Raw genomic sequence first — 17,419 nt, 5'->3', positions numbered from 1 at the left:
TTCTTTCAAATAAGTGTCTTGATGCCAGTGCTACGATTATTGGACTCAACATGGATTTACCAAATTCTGCCAAACTAACCTTGTCTTTTTATCAGTGCAGTCATTTAGCAGAGGGTAATGCTGCAAATGCCATTTATGTAGATTTCAGCGAAGCATTTGATCAGGTCTCCCATGATATTTTGATTAGCAAACTGACCAAATATCTAAACATTGCTTTCTTTGGAGGCTTTTAAACAGAGGCTGGATAGACATCTGTCAGGGGTGCTTTGATTCCGATTTTCCTGTTTCTTGGCAGGGGAATTGGACTGGATGGCCCATAAGGTCTCTTCCAAGTCAATGATTATGTGATTCTATAATTCTATCAGATCATAATTGGTTGGAAAATTGTGCCTAAAGAGTTGTCATTGCTCTATGAGCCAAAATTTCTGGATGATCAGAAAGTCTTCAAGCTTGATGTATGGATAATTACTTGTAATCCACTAAATGTGCTATGCATGGTTCTACTTTGAAGTGGCACCATGTATAACAGAGGTGACTGGAATTAGATGATTGACAGCTAATACGGTATCATAGTTCTATAATCTCTCAGTGGGAAAAAACCCAAATGGTTTCAAGAATAGTATGATGCTATTTCCAAAGTTGTGTGGTTCTGTTATGTAGATGGTTCAGGTTATATTTTAAGTCAATACAATACTTATAACAAAGTTTTGATTACGTATCTGGATCTACAGTAATGTAATTGAGTACAAGAGCTGGACTTGTGTGTTACTTTGGTTAATATGTGGTGTACCCAGTGAAAAAGGTGACCTACTTGAAGTCTATTCAATCTGAATCCATTCTGTGTGGATAAATCACAGTGGTGATGTCATGTTGATTGTTCAGTGTCACAACACAATTGTGGCAGTTTGCCATCAAAGCTATTTTGTTTCTTGGGATGGAATAGTGCCAAAATCTACAGAGAGGTAATTGCTAAGAGTTGCTAAGCAGCAGAGGGAAAGATTGTAAACTTTGCAGGTGCTGTAGAAAAAACTGCAGGATCTTAGAGAGGAAAGAAAGTGAACAATGTTGGGAGCATAATGTTTTGGGGGGTTTTTTTGCATTTATGAATGATTTTAGTGTAAAAGTGGTTGATAACCTAGCACATATATAACTTGAATAAAACTGTTACACACACATTTGGACTTCAATAGAAATGTGTGTTTTAAATTTATATAGGAATGAAGCAAATCCCAGTGGTCCTTGCTTCCAAGGGAAGAGCATTCATCGTGTATGATGCCACACTGAAGAAGGTCATTTTCCCCATTCTTTCATGATGTCTTCCTTCCAGAGCCCTCCTATAGATCGTAATCCTTGGGCAGAGGTGTTTTTTCAAACAATGAGTTCTCAAGCCATTTAGAACTTAAAAATCATAGAATCGGAAAAGACCCCGTGGGCCATCCGGTCCAACCCCCTGCCAAGAAGCAGAAAAATTGCATTCAAAGCAAATCCTCATTTTGTGTTGCTGTTGTGTGTCTTCAAGTTATTTCTGACTTATGGTGATCTTATCACAGGAGTTTCTTGGCCACCTTCCTTCGGAGATCTGTATGTATTATTGCCTTCCTCTTAGGCTAAGAGAGTGTGACTTGTTCAAGATCACCCAGTGGGTTTCAGTGGCTGAGCAAAGATTTCCACTTTGGTCACCCAAGTCATAATCTTGTAACTAAAACCAGTAGACCACACTGGCTCCAAATATGATCAAAAGCCCATTGAATTCAGGCCATAACTTTATTTACAGTCACTACAGTTCCTTCAAATCTATGCATGTTTTGTGGTTATATTATTCATAGAGTTGGAAGAGACCACAAGGGCCATCTAGTCCAACTCCCTGCCATACAGAAACATATAATTAAAGATGACTTTAACCAGTTTTATATAGTCTCTTTTAGTTGAGAAACTCATTGATACAATTTAATCTTTTAAAACTTTGGTAATTATTGATGATTTTAAATGGATTTTATTCTGAGTCTCCCTGAAATCTTGAGCTGAAGATTAGGGTGTAAATATTTTAATAACTAAATAAGTAAAACCAGTGTCATTGTGGTGGCAAAAAAAGTGTAACAGAGAAAAACAAACAATGGTCCTACATCACATGATTCAGAGTCCTGGCAAGTTTAAAAGAGGCTTGACAATCCTCAGGGTTATGGAGAAGGACTGTTAATTGAATGGCAAACACTGGACTTCAATTCCGAGAATAGTTTAGGCATTTTGAAGAAGTGGCAGTGACAGGGGCAACGTGAATGACTCGTGCATCTGCTTTTTGAAAAGGGGAACTCTAGTCACTAGAGGAACTCTAGTCACTTCTTTGAGCACCTGATCTGGTCAAACCTCTACTGCATATATTCATGCGTATGTCTAGAAATTTTAGTTTAAGAAAACTGACTCCAAAAACCTGGGTCAACCTATCCACAGGTCAGTGTACTATGTCTTCACCCTTATTAAAAAGGTGTTACCTCTGAAAAGATTGGCAAAAGGCAAGAGCTTAGTCTGTTCTGGAGAACTTCTCACTCTACTCTCTGTGCCATAGTGCTGCTTTGGGCCTTTTGAATGCCTAGGCAAGGGAATTGGTGGCAGCCAATGCAGCTCACCCCTGAAGTGATGCTTTTTCCCTCCATGTAGAATTAACTTTGGCTTAGTTTTTTGGAGACACACGTTCTAGTCCACACTGAGCCACATGAATCCTGCTTCTCCTTTTATCATTATTACTTTCTTTGGTTGCCTCTGTCATCTTATTCTCCTCTGAAGGGAATTTCCCTTGCTTGTGAGGGAGAAACGTAGCTTCACTCTGAAGACCCTATAACAACTTCATGGTGAAAATAAATTTCTTCCTCATAAATGGTGCAACCTCCTTTAAAGGTATTTAAACAGACTGAATGGCAATCTAGCAGGAGTACTTCATATATTTCTGCATGGCATGGTCAGGTTGGATTGGATGGCCATGATAGCCTTTTTCAGCTCTATGGTTCTTCACTGCTTAGCTCTTTCGGCCCTTGGGCTGAAGTGAACTTGCTTGTGGCTTTTTAATATGTAGGTTTTCAGGCAACCCATTCCTTTACTCCTAGGGTGCTTCCAAACAGTGCCAAAATGTGGGATTAAAAAGGGGCAAAAGGGGGGGGGGACCTCAGAGCAAGTCCCCACATAGACCTGCCAGTCCTGGGCTTTCTTTCCCTGCCATCCTCACAGCCATTCTGTGTCTCAGGATAAAATGGAGGGTGGACAGGAGACATATATACACACACACACACACACATATATGGTTACGTGCTGATTTGTTTATGTGCACATGCAAATATAATAAATGCAAGTGTATTCGCATGTGCAATATATGGATCAGTGCATAATGGAGGAATTTTTTAAAAAAACTTCCACCAGATTTCTCCCTTCCCCTGATTATTTATTAAAGCTCTGCTCACAGTCTTTACAGTGTTAAATAAAGAGTTTCAGAGAGTTCTACTGGCTCTCCATTCATTCTTCCTTTCAATCCGCTATGCATCTATTTGACAGCTCAATCAGCTGATCAGCTGTTTTGGGCTTTTTAAAAAGGGTGGAAATCAGCTCAAGCAGTCTCCATGGGTTGGGGAGGAGGAAAACATATATTTTTGGCATGCAGGGTCACACAGACATAGAAGGATGTGCATCTTTCAGGCAGAAAGGGGGTAAAGGGGGACCTTTTTATCCTGCGGTTTCCCTCAGGTTATCCGAATCAGTGTGCATTTAGCGCTGACGTTGTCTAGCTACCTCCTCCCCTTTTTGAAATAGGAGCTCCCATGTTTAAAGCCCTGTCTGGATAGACCATAAGAACTCCTAAGAAACAAGCATTGAAGAATTAGTCCACTCTAGAAAGACGTGTTTAGGGTTGCTTGAGGCATGCAGATGACTCAGGATAGCAGTGACAAGGCATTCTGCTTCACCATCATCCCATCCCATCCCAGCCTATGTCCCTGAGCATGCTTTTATACAGAAAGAAAATGAATACATTGTTATAAATAAACATCAAAGCATCAGTAGTTATTTCCACTGCTGTTGTCCCACACAGTGTAGTCTTTACACGGTACTGCCTCAAAATGACCTTTAGTTTTCCTATGAGAATTTGTCTTTCTTATAAAAGGAAAATAATGTCAAATTGCATATCTTTAGATTCTTAATGTAATTGCAAAACTGTTTTGTCTTTTTTTCCCTCATAGCGAAAGGGCCAATCTCTTAAAGGAAGCTGAAATTTTACATCAGGCAAGGTTCAGTTACGTTCTACCAATTTTGGGAATTTGCAATGAGCCTGAATTTCTGGGCATTATCATGGAATATATGCCAAATGGGTCACTGAATCAACTTTTGCATGCGGTAAGTATGAGCCATGTAAACAGCATAATTCTTAAGCCCCTTGTCATTTAGGAAGCTTAGGAGGAAGTTCCTCTTACTCAGTGGTTCTCAACCTGTGGGTCCCAGATGTTTTGGCCTTCAACTCCCAGAAATCCTAACAGCTGTTAAACTGGCTGGGATTTCTGGGAGTTGTAGACCAAAACACCTGGGGACCCACAGGGCGAGAACCACTGCTCTTACTGGTTGTTAAGATAAGACACCCTGCAGTAGGCTACACCTCCTGGTCATGCCTTTTTACCAGCCAATTAGTTTAAAACAGGTGATTAAGGAAGGGTCAACTTACATTGATGGAGTGTATAATTTGTTGTTGACCACTTATAGTGGGGAAGAATACCTTTAGCCATTTAGATGTTTTGAACCATAGATCCCACAATCCCTTGTCATTGACCATGAAGATTATATCATACATGTTCTCTATCCTTACTGCAAATAGCTGTTGAATATCTGGTTGCTTTACAGAATTCAGTTGGGCTTCATCCACTGATTCAACCATCCATGGCTGGAATTTCTTTTAAAAATAAATACAAAAAGCAAATCTTGATTTCACCGTATTACATAAAGGGCCACCTTACTGCCTCTTATCATATCTTGGTACTTGAAATCCATCGATTTTGCCATCGGTGGGGGTTGGACCCAATTTCAGTGAACAACAAGGGTCTATGGTAGATGTAAAACTTCTTTGTTTCAACAAGACTTCATCAGTTGTTAGGTATACTGACTTAATGTCTTGCTTTTCATCTAATATGAGATGAAAAGCATATGTTAAAATACAACTGAAATATGCAATCTTATCCAAAAATACTAATCTAAAACCATTATAAAATATATGGAATTATGATAAATGTAGAGCAGCTACCTAGAAGGACCTTTTATGTTTTTTATGTGTACCTATGACTGGTGGAACTGAGAAAAAATCCTCCTCCAAGCATGTTGAATTTTGGGCAAGTTTTTATAGGGAGAGAAGAATATAGGGTGATACATTGGGGTTAGCATGGCCTTGCATTGCCTTTGTTCTAAATTCAAATGAAATAATTGTCTATGTTTTTGTTTAATCTTCCTTTTATATCTATATAGAAAAATGTGTATCCTGACATTGCTTGGTCACTAAGGTTTCGCATACTTTATGAAATTGCCTTGGGAGTGAATTACCTTCACAATATGACACCTCCACTCTTACACCATGATTTGAAGACCCAAAATATTTTACTTGACAGTGACTTTCATGTTAAGGTATGACCGGTTTTCTATTCTGCGCTTTTCTACAATTCTAGGAGTGTGCGTACCTTGAGGGTAGGGTTTTGCATAAGAAAAGGTTTTCCATCTGAGAGAAATGAAACTGCTCAAAACCACAAATACTGTACAAAGGGGCAAAACCCAAAAAGGAAGTGAAGCCACATCTTTCATTGCACTGCTAAGTCTGACCTGTGATAGCCATCTGAGATTTCATCAGTCCTTGGCTACATTCTGCTGAGGCCATTTCCACCACTGAGGAGTAAGAACCCATTTTGGTTTTCTAAGTAAAAAAAAGGAAGAGCTTCAATGAATGAAAAGCTTGTCCACATTCCATTTTTAAATGTAAGGGTCATTTAATTTGGCTATATATCAAGTACTGACATACAGTGCTACAAAGTCTTTGTGGGAAATGCACCAGTTTTAAATTGTGCTACTGGTTTGTCCTCTTAAATTTAGAATTTGGATGCAGCTTAGTTTGGTATTTAAATCTGAGTAGTGTGCAGAAAATAATTTTTGCTTAGTACACAAAGGTTTACATCCTGTTGGCAAGTCCCATGTAGAGTAGACTTATTCACTCAATTGTTGAATGATGTGTCAATATAGAGTTAAATCCCATTGACTGAACAGATCTATTCTTTCTCTGTATAAATGGTTACACAGAGTTTTCAGAACATTCTCAGTAAATAATAAGTAGGTTATTAATAAGTAGTAGCCTCAACAGTCTGAAGCTACTAAGATAGGAGAGGAACATATTTTTATAATGGTGAATAATGTAATAAATCAGAACAGGTTGAGTATTTGTTTTCCAAAATGCTTGGGACCAGAAGTATTTCGGATTTCTTCAATTTTGGAATATCTGTATTTGTATATATGTGTGTAAATAATGAGATATCTTGGAAATGGGGCCTAAGTCTAAGCATGAAATTCATGCTTGAACTAGTTGTACAAAAGCAGATTGGCTCCAGATAGCAACTAAGGTACAGTCTGGATTGGAGTTGTAGGAGGTATGAGGAAATGATTGAGAGTAAGATCTTGTTCTTGTAGGTGAGCTGAATCAGAAGAACAGTTTTGCTTTACATATGTGCTTAAAAGACACCGGATGTGTGTACTTTACTTTAGTACATACATTCGGTGTCTGCATACATTCAGTGAGTCTCCTTCAGGGTAAGAAGGATGGGATATAAATGTGGTAAATAAATAAATGTAGGTTGACATCCTATTGGCTAGTCCCAATGTAGAGTAGACTTATTCACTCAACTGTTGAATGATGTGTCAACACAGAGTTTAATCCCATCGATTGAACAAATCCATTCTAGTTAGGACTAAACAGGATATAGTTCATTGTATACATAGGACTTAGTTTACTCTATTAGCCTGTCTCATGCTTTAGGAAAGCATAATAAAGATTTGCTTTGAACTGTACCCTTCTTTGTTTGTTCCAATGTACCAAAGAAGGATACACTATGTGTCTATCTCTGAAACAGAAATTGGTAGATGGTAGGTTGGATTTTCATGGTAGATACCTGGCTGATTTACAGAAAATGGATTATTACTCTCTTGAAGAATTGCAGCAGGGAAGAATGTTTGTCCCTAAGTCGGCCTGCTGAAATTGGGAAGGTTTAGGGGCAAACCAACTGTTGGTTTATTTGTGGATTATAGGGCAGTGTAGATGGATATAATCCAGTTCAATGCAGCTAATACACATTCTAAAACTAGATTCTATAACAGTGCAGATCCAGCCATAGTTTGTTCATCTCTCCCTGCGTTTTTATTCCTATTGTGTTTTGAAATAATGACCTAGTAGAAAGACACATTCTGTATAAACATACTTTCTTTTGTTCATGAGAATAAAACCTTGGCTCAAATTCAGTGAATATAATCATTCTTGTTTAGTCTTATTTGCATTTGTTTACCTCTCCCATCTTTTTTCAGATTGCAGATTTTGGTTTGTCTCAATGGCGCAAGGTCTCCATGTCATTGTCACGAAGTGAGAAGTCAATGCCTGAGGGAGGGACTATCATCTACATGCCACCTGAAGATTATCATTGCAGACGTGCCAGTGTAAAACATGATATATACAGGTATTTATATTTTATTTCAGAACTTACACACATTCAAAATGTAAAGGACAATGTTTTCAACACAGTGGAATTTGAGGGGTTTACCATATCAAAGTCTCAAATCTGGAATTATTTTAGTCTCCTGCCTGAAGTTTAAATCCAACATCACTGCCCCAGTGGCGCAATGGGTTAAACTCTTGTGCCAGAAGAACGAATGACTGACAGGTTGGAGGTTCAAATTGAGGGAGAGCATGGATAAGCTCCAGCTTCCCATACAGGGATATGACAGAAGCCTCCCACAAGAATGGTAAAACATCAAAACATCCAGGTGTCTCCTGGGCAACGTGCTTGCAGACAGCCAATTCTCTCACACCAGAAGTCATGAAAAAAACCCTGTTTCAACAGAAGGACTAATTTTGCACAGTGATATACATGTCTATATGTCTATATATATGTCTATATGTTTTCAGGGGCTGCATCTACAATATAGAATTAATGCAGTTTGACATGCCATGACTCAGTTCTTTGGAATCATGAAATCTGCAGTTTTTAGCCTTCTTTCTGAAGAGTATTCAGCCTCATAAATCTACAAAGCTTATGATTTCTTAGCACAGAGCCATGGTAATTAAAGTGATGTCAAACTGCATTAATTTTACATTGTACAGTGTAGATCACGCATGGGCAAACTTTGGCCCTCCAGGTGTTTTGGACTTCAACTTTCACAATTCCTAACAGCCTACCAGCTGTTAGGAATTGTGGGAGTTGAAATCCAAAACACCAGGAGGGCCAAAGTTTGCCCATGCCTGGTGCTGATGCATCCAATTTCAATATCACACTGGATAAGATGATTCAGATGGATATAGGATTGCCCCATTGAGCCAACCGGTTTTTGAGCTGTCATTGAATATTAGACATTATTCTCCTTTCTAAATAAATGAGACAGAATTCATTTAAAAATTGTAATTTAAGGATGGTTATTTTTGTTTTGGCAAATAATATGGAACTAGCTTATTTAATATGTTTTGTTTTGTTTTTGTTTTTACCTTGAACAGTTATGCCATTATCATGTGGGAAGTAATGTCAAGAAAACAGCCATTTGAAGGTCAGATTCTTTTCTTTATTTTCATTTATCATATGACCATATATATATATATATATATATATATATATATATATATATATATATATATATATATATGCAATTTGTTCTTTTCCAGAAAGCTTGGGAGGTAGGGGAAAAAATCATGTACTTTTTCAATAAGAGCTTTAGTGGTGATATACAGGCAGTCTCCCAAGTTACAAACATCCAACTTACAAAAAACTCATAATTAAGAACAGGGTGTAAGTCAACAGCAAGTGAGAGAAATCTTCCACTCAGAAAGGAAATTTATTCCTGAAGGAGTTCTCATGGGGAAAAGGTGTCGCCATTGAAGCTTTATCACCAATCTATGTGTCCACAACAAGACATTTTTTTTCAAAATCCAGTTATCACAGGGACAGAAAGTGAAGTGAAATTTTCTCAACAGTGGCTCAGACAACATGATAAGCACCACAGAGGTGTTAGCCCTTCCCTGCACTATCCAAAGCATGTGTATGTATGTTTGTGTGTGTGTGATTGGAGTTACACTTAAAAATGTACTTGTTCTAACTTGCATACAAATTCAACTTAAGAACAAACCTACAGAATCTATCTTGTTCGTATCTTGGGGACTGCCTGTGGTATAAACTAAAATATCAAGCATTTTTTCAGTATTCACTTGTATTTTCTCTACTGGATAAGAAATCTTCTGGATTTCTAATAAGTGCATAATATCTACTTTGACAGATGTTATAAACCCCTTGCAGATTATGTTTAGTGTGTCACAAGGAAGGCGTCCAGACACCAGTGAAGAATATCTGCCATTTGACATTCCTCATCGAGGGCTGATGTTGTCATTAATCGAATCTGGCTGGGCACAAAATCCAGATGAAAGGCCTTCTTTTTCAAGTGAGTGCTAAAGGATGCAATAGTTAAGTAGGTATTACTACCTATATGGCTACAAATGTTTGCCTCTATTGCTAAAGCGTACACATTGAGCCGCATCTAGTTATATGAGTTCTGTAGTGCAAACACTGTTGTAAAATCCTTACTCTAGATTAGTGGTGGTGAACCTTTTAGAAACCAAGTGCCCAAACCACAATCCAAAACCAGCTGAAAGGTGAGCAAGTGAGTGGGGAGGGGGGCAAGCGGGCGGGCAAGCAAGTGGGCATGTGGGTGTGCCATAGGTTCACCACCACTGCTCTAGGTAATGCATAGGGCACTCTCTTGTACAAGATTGAGACAGTTAAATCATTGCTCTACTAAGCTTTCAAATTTCTTAATTTTAGTTCACTGCCCCCTATGTTTTTGTTTCATTGTTCTTTTTAATGCTTATCTAACATTAATTTATTTTACTAATATTAGTTAATATTAGTTTTCAATTTTTTCTCCTCCTTCCCTCCCCATGATGTGATCAACCTATTCGATTTCAATTTTTCTCCTTCTCCCCTTTCCATGATGTGATCCACTTATTGACATTTTCAATCATAAGTGAAAATTGGTTTGCTGTCATATATGAAATGTGGAAATTGTCCGGACTGCCCTTCTGCTTCCTCCATTTTTGCAATAATAAGTTTTAAAACTTAAAATTGTACTTACCAAAATTGTAGTCTTTTCTGTGAGTCATATTTGGTTTTTCTTCAACAACTTGTTTTCCAAGTTTTTGCATCATGATTTTGACATTAATGGGGAAACTTTGGGGAAATACCTCCCCCCTGACTTTGCAAAGCAATTTGCTCATTCTAGTTAGGCTCAGTCATCTGTTTTGTTGTTGTCTTGTTTTTACATAGATTTTGATCTTACCACTTTTGTTTATGAAATGAAAATGTATAGTACAACAGTGAAGCCGCAATTCAATCTACACTTACTCATCTTTAGTTTCAAGGGGACATACTTCTGAATGACTTCTAGTCATTAGGTATTTTTCATAGAGATATCATGACATACATCAAAATATTTTTATCTATATAACCTATTCCCTGACAAGGATACCAGGATCTAGTAGTTCTGAGATTAAACAGGTGGAGACTCACCAAAGCAAAATGTGCTATAGCATGATGTCCCTCCCACAAAGACATAGTTTTTGCAGTTTAATTAACTTTCCCCACCTTTCTATGATAGAACCAATTAGGAACCAAAATCATAGTAATACATCATCAAGGTTCATCTAGACCAGGGGTCGTCCAACTTTTTTAAACAGAGGGCCAGGTCACAGTCCCTCAAACTGTTGGAGGGCTGGTTTATAATTTGAAAAAAAACATGGATTAATTCCTCTGCACACTGCACATATCTTATTTGTAGTGCAAAAACACTTAAAAACAATACAATAATTAAAATGAATAATAATTTTTACAAATATAAACTTATTAATATTTCAATGGGAAGTGTGGCCCTGCTTTTGGCTGATAAGATAAGATTGTTGTTGTTGTTGTTGTTGTGTGCTTCAGGTAGTTTCAGACTTAGGTTGACTTACTTACTAGAGAAGTATCAGTCGATCCTCCTCTTTGCAGAGTCAACATTTATTGGAAGTGGCTGTGGCTGGCTGTTGACAGGGAAGGATAAATCTCTCTCTGTGCTATTCTGATTGGTGCTTTCTGATGCTGATGAATTCTAGGAAATGTAGTTTAGGGCAGGGCCTTTTGAATTGGCATAAAGCTCCTCCCTTCCCAAACTACATTTCCCAGAATTCTGTGCTGTTCCCAGAAAACACTCTTCCCTCTTTTCCCCCACTCCTAATGCCGAGACTCCATTAATTTACAGAGGAAAGGCAGCTTTTTTGGCTTTGCTTTGCTTCCTTGCCCTGAATATGAAACTGACTTTGGGAGCCTTCTGAGATTTACAAAATTAAAACGAAAAAGTATGGGGTAAGTTTCAATACTTAAATTTTTGGCATGGGCCATTCTCACATATCGGATATTATTGCCTCACAAGTACAAATTTAATCCAAATTATTAGGACAAACAAAAAAATGCACACCTCTGGACTTTACATACTAGGAAACTAATCATTTATGTTTTGCTCAGTTAATAATGTGACACATCAGGATCCAATCTTCTCCTCGGTTGACTGTCGTATATATGCAGGTGCTCTGCATCCTATAAATTAAATAATTAATAAATGTTATTACAATATAGCTGTTAACACATACCAGATCTACATTCCCTTTTCTGCACATGCCTAAATTATTCCTCTTTTCCCAGGCATATTTTAAATCTCATGTTCTATTTAATAATAATAATAATAATAATAATAATAATAATAATAATAATAGGTTGTTGTTGTTGCTAGTTTACTGGTTGAACGGTATTAAATCATCTTATTTTGTGAATCCCCGGTGTTTGTATGTCAGTTTGTTCATTTTTTTTTTGTTTGGTGTTTTTATTGCAGTTTGTTCATTCATAGCTTTGTTTACATTGCCCTAATATCCCATGTGGGTGAAAGACAGTTCATAAATTTTAAAAAATAGTGTAGTGTTTTCCAGGGATTATCAGATCCATGGTGCTTAGCATGGTGCTTGCCATGCTCTTTACAGTGCATGTGCTTAAGCCCTTTTCATAAACGTAGTTTCATAATTCAGCATTTTTTCCTGTTGGAAATCTCATGCTATAGAATTATGTGTACTATTCTCTTTGTTTAGAATGCTTAATAGAGCTTGAACCTATCCTGAGAACCTTTGATGAGATACCTATGCTTCAAGCTGTGATACAGTTGAAGAAAGCCAAAGTAAGTATTCATTATTACCTAATTTAAAATACCCAGGTGGGAATTATCTGCCTGTAAAGTGAAACATGCTCACAAAGTAACTGAAGCCAGAAATAGTGTAGTAGGGATGTCCCCCTATTACCATAGTTCCATGCTGATGGATACAATCTTGCAAATATCTCTTTCAGTCTGAATACGAAAGGCGGTGCCTTCACTTCCCGAGCAGCACATCTAACGATCAATCGGTATCTCTAAATATACCATTGGATTTTAGTCTACAAGAGGTAATAATTTCTGCTCCTGCTGTTTTTATCATTGTAATCACCAACAATATTTGCTTTTCCTTAGATTTTATAATACCTTCTTGAAAACTCTAAATTACTTCAAATGGATGATTACTCTCCACCTTTCCATTATTTTGAGATATTAAAAGTCACATATTATCAAAGTCACATAAAAGAGGATAGTTATCCCTTCAGTTATCCTATTGCATTCAACTCATATCATTCTGGTTGACCACATGTTTTATGCACTGAAAGTTTCAGAAAATCCATTACTACCATGTCCAGGCAACATGGAAAGAACCCACCTGGCAGAGCACTTAACTAGATGGACACATTGTCCTGTTTCATACCATTTATAATTATGGGTACAGAGAGAATGCAAATCTGTATTGGAATGTCCCTGGAGGGCATTAGGACTACAAGGGAAATGAGAAAATTGCTAGAAATAGTTCATGTGCAAAAACATCTTGCCTTCTCGAGGTAGTCGTTTTCTTTAGTATCTTTAAGTCTCACTTGGGAATAATGGTATACATTCTGCCTGTGATGTAAGGAAGTCATGTAAGGAAGTTCGATTTGGGGGCCAATAAATCATATACAAGCACTTGTGGAGCTGTGAGTCATTTGGGTGGAGTAGAGAGATGCGATTTCATTCATGCAAGAGAGAAGAAAGATGTGATTTCATACATGCCTTCCAGGTGAAGATTGGATACCCAAAGGTTGCCCACTCATTAGAGAGTTCATGGCTTTTTGTTCCTGTGGAATAATTAGTACTCACTTTTCAAATAATGGAACCATACATAAGCCTAAAATGAAGTGTAACAAGTTACACCAGCAATATTGGTATATATAGGGAGAGTCACAGTGTAAACCAGTTCATGTCAATGTATAAGTAAACAATAACAACAACAACTTAATTTTTATATCCCACCACCATCTCCCCGAAGAGACTCGGGGTGGCTTACAGGTGGCACAAAGTGCCTAAAAACAAAACAAAAAAATGAAGTAAACTATAAAATACAATAAAATAAAACACATGCGCAGATAAAACATCAACTCAAACTCAATCAAACTGTGGTCCTCAACCTGAGGCAATAAGTTGCTGTAAACATGGCCAAGCTGTAAATAGGAATGAAATAAGTGCAAGCTGCAGTAATGGAGAGAAGGCATGGGATGAAGTGCAAGGATATGCGACTACTTCACAGGACAACTAAGGACTAGACATTCTCAAAGGCTTGTTTGAAGAGCCATGTCTTCAGGTCCCTATGAAAGGAGGACAATGTAGGGCCTGTCTAATCTCCCTGGGGAGGGCGTTCCAAAGCCAGGAAGCCACCATCGAGAAGACCCTCTCTGTCCTCCCCAGCAGCCATGCTTGTGACGGTGGCAGGACTGCGAGGAGAGTCTACCTGGCAGCTCTTAGAGCCCATGCTGGCTTTTTAAAAACCAACTCCTCTTAAATTTCATTTACTGCAAGGTATTGCAATATGGGGCTTTATCTAGAGTAGACCCATTATATCAGCTAATCAACTTTTAAATAAATAAAACACATTTAGTGGGTTGATTCTAGTTGGGTGAAGATTTGGACCAAAGTTTTGGTTTCATACATAAATATTTTAAATATTCCACAGACTGATGTAAAATACCTGCATTGTCATTTTCAGTGTACTTACTTGACAATATGTTTGACTGAAATCTGGGCAGATATGTTAAGGAATAATGTTTTGAGTACCTGACTTTTAAAAAGAAAAAATATTTATAGAAGGAAATTTATATATGAAAAGCACTTTATTCTAGTTTTGGTCTCTCCCCCCCCCCCCCTTACAAGACACTTTTAAAAAACAGATAAAAGAAAAGGAAATAGCATGAGTAGGAATATAGATTCTATTTTCCAGCCACATGACCTTGGAGGTGTCTACGGACAACGCTGGCTCTTCGGCTTAGAAATGGAGATGAGCACCACACCCCAGAGTCAGACATGACTGGATTTAATGTCAGGGGACTACCTTTACCTTTACCTTTAGGAATATAGAAAGTTATAAATGAGAACCATCTAGCTTACACTAATGAGCTGCACTACATCGAGGCTTTAGGCAGAAGTTCTTTCTAGTTCTGAATGTTGACTGTTGCTTCCAAAAGTACATTTTTCAATGGAGAATTTTTGCTGAACCAAGAGGTTCATACCTCATTCTCCTCTATATCCATGTCCCATTGAGAGTTTTCATAACTTGCTTCTAGGTGCAGAAAGAAAGTTTTGTGGGGAAAGGGGCAAGTGATGAAAATGGCATTGATTCCATCTGTTCCCTATGTGACTGTATTTTGTTCCAGGAAGCCTGTGGCTTGAGATCCCAGAGCAACAGATGTCATCAACCAAGTGTTCTCTCAGATATGTCGAAACAGTGCAATGTCCTCTCAGATGGTATGCATTTCAGAACTGGTACAGGTTTGAGTAATGACTGGTATGAATAAAGTTGCAACTTCATTTTAGACATAGAGCAGGTGTTGTTGGATTCCAACTCCTATCATCCTAAACAGCATAGCCAATGGTGAAGGTTGGAATTGCACTCCAAGAAGATCTGGAGGGGCACTTGTTCCTCATCAGTGAAACTATGACCCCTTCCACCCAGCTGTATAAAATCCACATAGAACTGGATGATATAGCAGTGTGGACTGAGATAACCCAGTTCAAAACAAATATTGTGGATTATCTGCCTTGATATTCTGGGTTATGTAGCTGTGTAGAAGGGCCCTAAGTAGTACTTTTCTTTTAAATAAATGTTAATAGCAGGGTTTGAACCAACATGAATGAGAAGAATATATTGGGCTTGTTGTTCAAACTATGAAAGCAGACATTTGATAATACTTGGTGCATATGATTCACTCGGTGATTAATAGGTATACAGCGGGCCATGTATAGCACATCAGACCATTATGTCATTATTCTGCAGAGATGTGTGCAAGCACAAACCAAAGGGACTCAGACTGGTTGAACGAGGAGTAGGAGTTCTAAGCGGAAAGCTTTAGGGCTTGTGATAATACAGCAGGTTTATCCTGTCTGTCCACCTCTGAACAAACAAGATTGGAATTTGTTCTATATGTTAATGTTACTTAACTCTTTTTCTATTCTACTCAGTGAAGTAGAGATGAAATCAGGGACTTTATTAGCCACAGAACCTAGGCTAGTATACATACTAGTGAAATACAATGGTAAACAAGGCATAGCGCCTTCTCTTCCCCTCAAAACACTTCTTAGTGTTGCGGGGCTTGTAAAGCAATTCACTGCCATTTTTCATTGCACCATTAAAAAGTAACATGTCCTGGCTTTTTTGCTATTTTTCAGTGCTTTAAAAAGTTTTTTAAAATGGCAAGACAAAGACACAAAGTTTAAATTCTTGTCAAATTATTTCTAAAAAGATCTAGACTGTCCTTAAGTAAAAGGAGCAAGAATAGTTAATTTTTGCAACACTAAAGCTCTGAAATGCTACTTTGTTTGAACAAGCCTCACTTTTGCTGTTCTTTGAAATGTTTTTTAAAAAAGAAAGAAAAAATATCTGTGTGATTTTCTGCCCCAACTATGTATAGACATGGCAGTTTGCCTGTCAAATCCCAGGCAGATCCCATGACAAGACAGATCCCAGCATTTTCAAATGAAATCTCTAGTACTCACCGGGGGGAACACGGGAGCAGGGGAGGTTGCCTTCTACCTTTCCATACATTTCTGGTCATGACTGGATATTTTGAAGTATTGAGAATCCTTTACATTTTTCACCCTTTTCTAAAGAATGAAAATACTTTGAATTGGGAGTTAAATGCCAGTCATGGGATATCTTTGGCCTATAAAACACCTAAATAAGAACAATCTCTGTGTGCTATGATGGGAGGGGTTGGACTGGATGGCCCTTATGGTCTCTTCTAACTCTTATCATTTTATGTTACAATCTTCACAGAAACACTGATAATTATTTTAAACAGGTGGCTTTTCCCATCATTTTCCTTTTCAGCTATTTCATAGCATCTGAACTTGTTTTTTTTCCTAATAGTCAGCTGCTTCTCAGCAGTGAGAAACATGCAGTCCTCCCAAAGGTGTTGGATTGCAACTCTCAGCAGCCCTCAGACAGCAAAACCCATAGTGAAGAAATCTGACAGTTCAGCAACATCTGGAGCACTACCTAGGAGGACCTAAAGACAGCATTTTTTATCAAATCCACAAATAATCAAATTTGCAAAACTGAAACCCACAAATGTGGAGGGCTGACTGTACAACCAAAATAGTTCTTTGGATCCATGGTGATAGATGCAAAATGGCAAATTGATTTGATGTTGGTTCTGTGCTTGTTTTTTGCTTACTGTAAAACTAAATTAAAAACACATTTTCTTCTTCATCAAAGGCAGTGACGATGCTTCAGGTGAACCACGCACACTGCTGAGCCTCTTTCCACTGCGCCAGGACACTCCTCCCAACATGTCCTTACAGAGCTCTTCTTCTTCCAATGCAAGCAGCTCCAATTCATCCAATTCTATGCCACACCTGCTGCAATCACAAGGAAACAATTCAGGTACACAGGTGGGATCATTGCATCCCACACGTAATGATGAGTTTGGGTGTTTATTAACAGGATATTTTAATACAGCACACTGTTCCATGTTTTCAATTT

At 38.0% G+C, this 17,419-nt stretch overlaps 1 protein-coding gene across 1 annotated transcript in view; it reads left to right on the top strand.

Moving 5' to 3' along the window:
- Nucleotides 1-17,419, top strand: part of RIPK2 (receptor interacting serine/threonine kinase 2) — a 30,222-nt gene that overhangs the window by 7,819 nt on the left and 4,984 nt on the right. The window contains exons 2-10 of the mRNA XM_060775572.2: nt 4,221-4,374; nt 5,488-5,643; nt 7,579-7,727; nt 8,759-8,808; nt 9,532-9,693; nt 12,422-12,507; nt 12,675-12,770; nt 15,093-15,183; nt 17,153-17,320. Coding sequence (XP_060631555.2) covers nt 4,221-4,374; nt 5,488-5,643; nt 7,579-7,727; nt 8,759-8,808; nt 9,532-9,693; nt 12,422-12,507; nt 12,675-12,770; nt 15,093-15,183; nt 17,153-17,320 — 1,112 coding nt within the window. The remainder of the gene's footprint in view (nt 1-4,220; nt 4,375-5,487; nt 5,644-7,578; nt 7,728-8,758; nt 8,809-9,531; nt 9,694-12,421; nt 12,508-12,674; nt 12,771-15,092; nt 15,184-17,152; nt 17,321-17,419) is intronic.

This window comes from Anolis sagrei, chromosome 4 (genome assembly GCF_037176765.1).
Source record: "Anolis sagrei isolate rAnoSag1 chromosome 4, rAnoSag1.mat, whole genome shotgun sequence".
NCBI classification, from domain to species: domain Eukaryota; kingdom Metazoa; phylum Chordata; class Lepidosauria; order Squamata; family Dactyloidae; genus Anolis; species Anolis sagrei.
The sequence above is the reverse complement of the archived record's forward strand: the minus strand, read 5'-3'. Positions and strand labels throughout refer to the sequence as shown.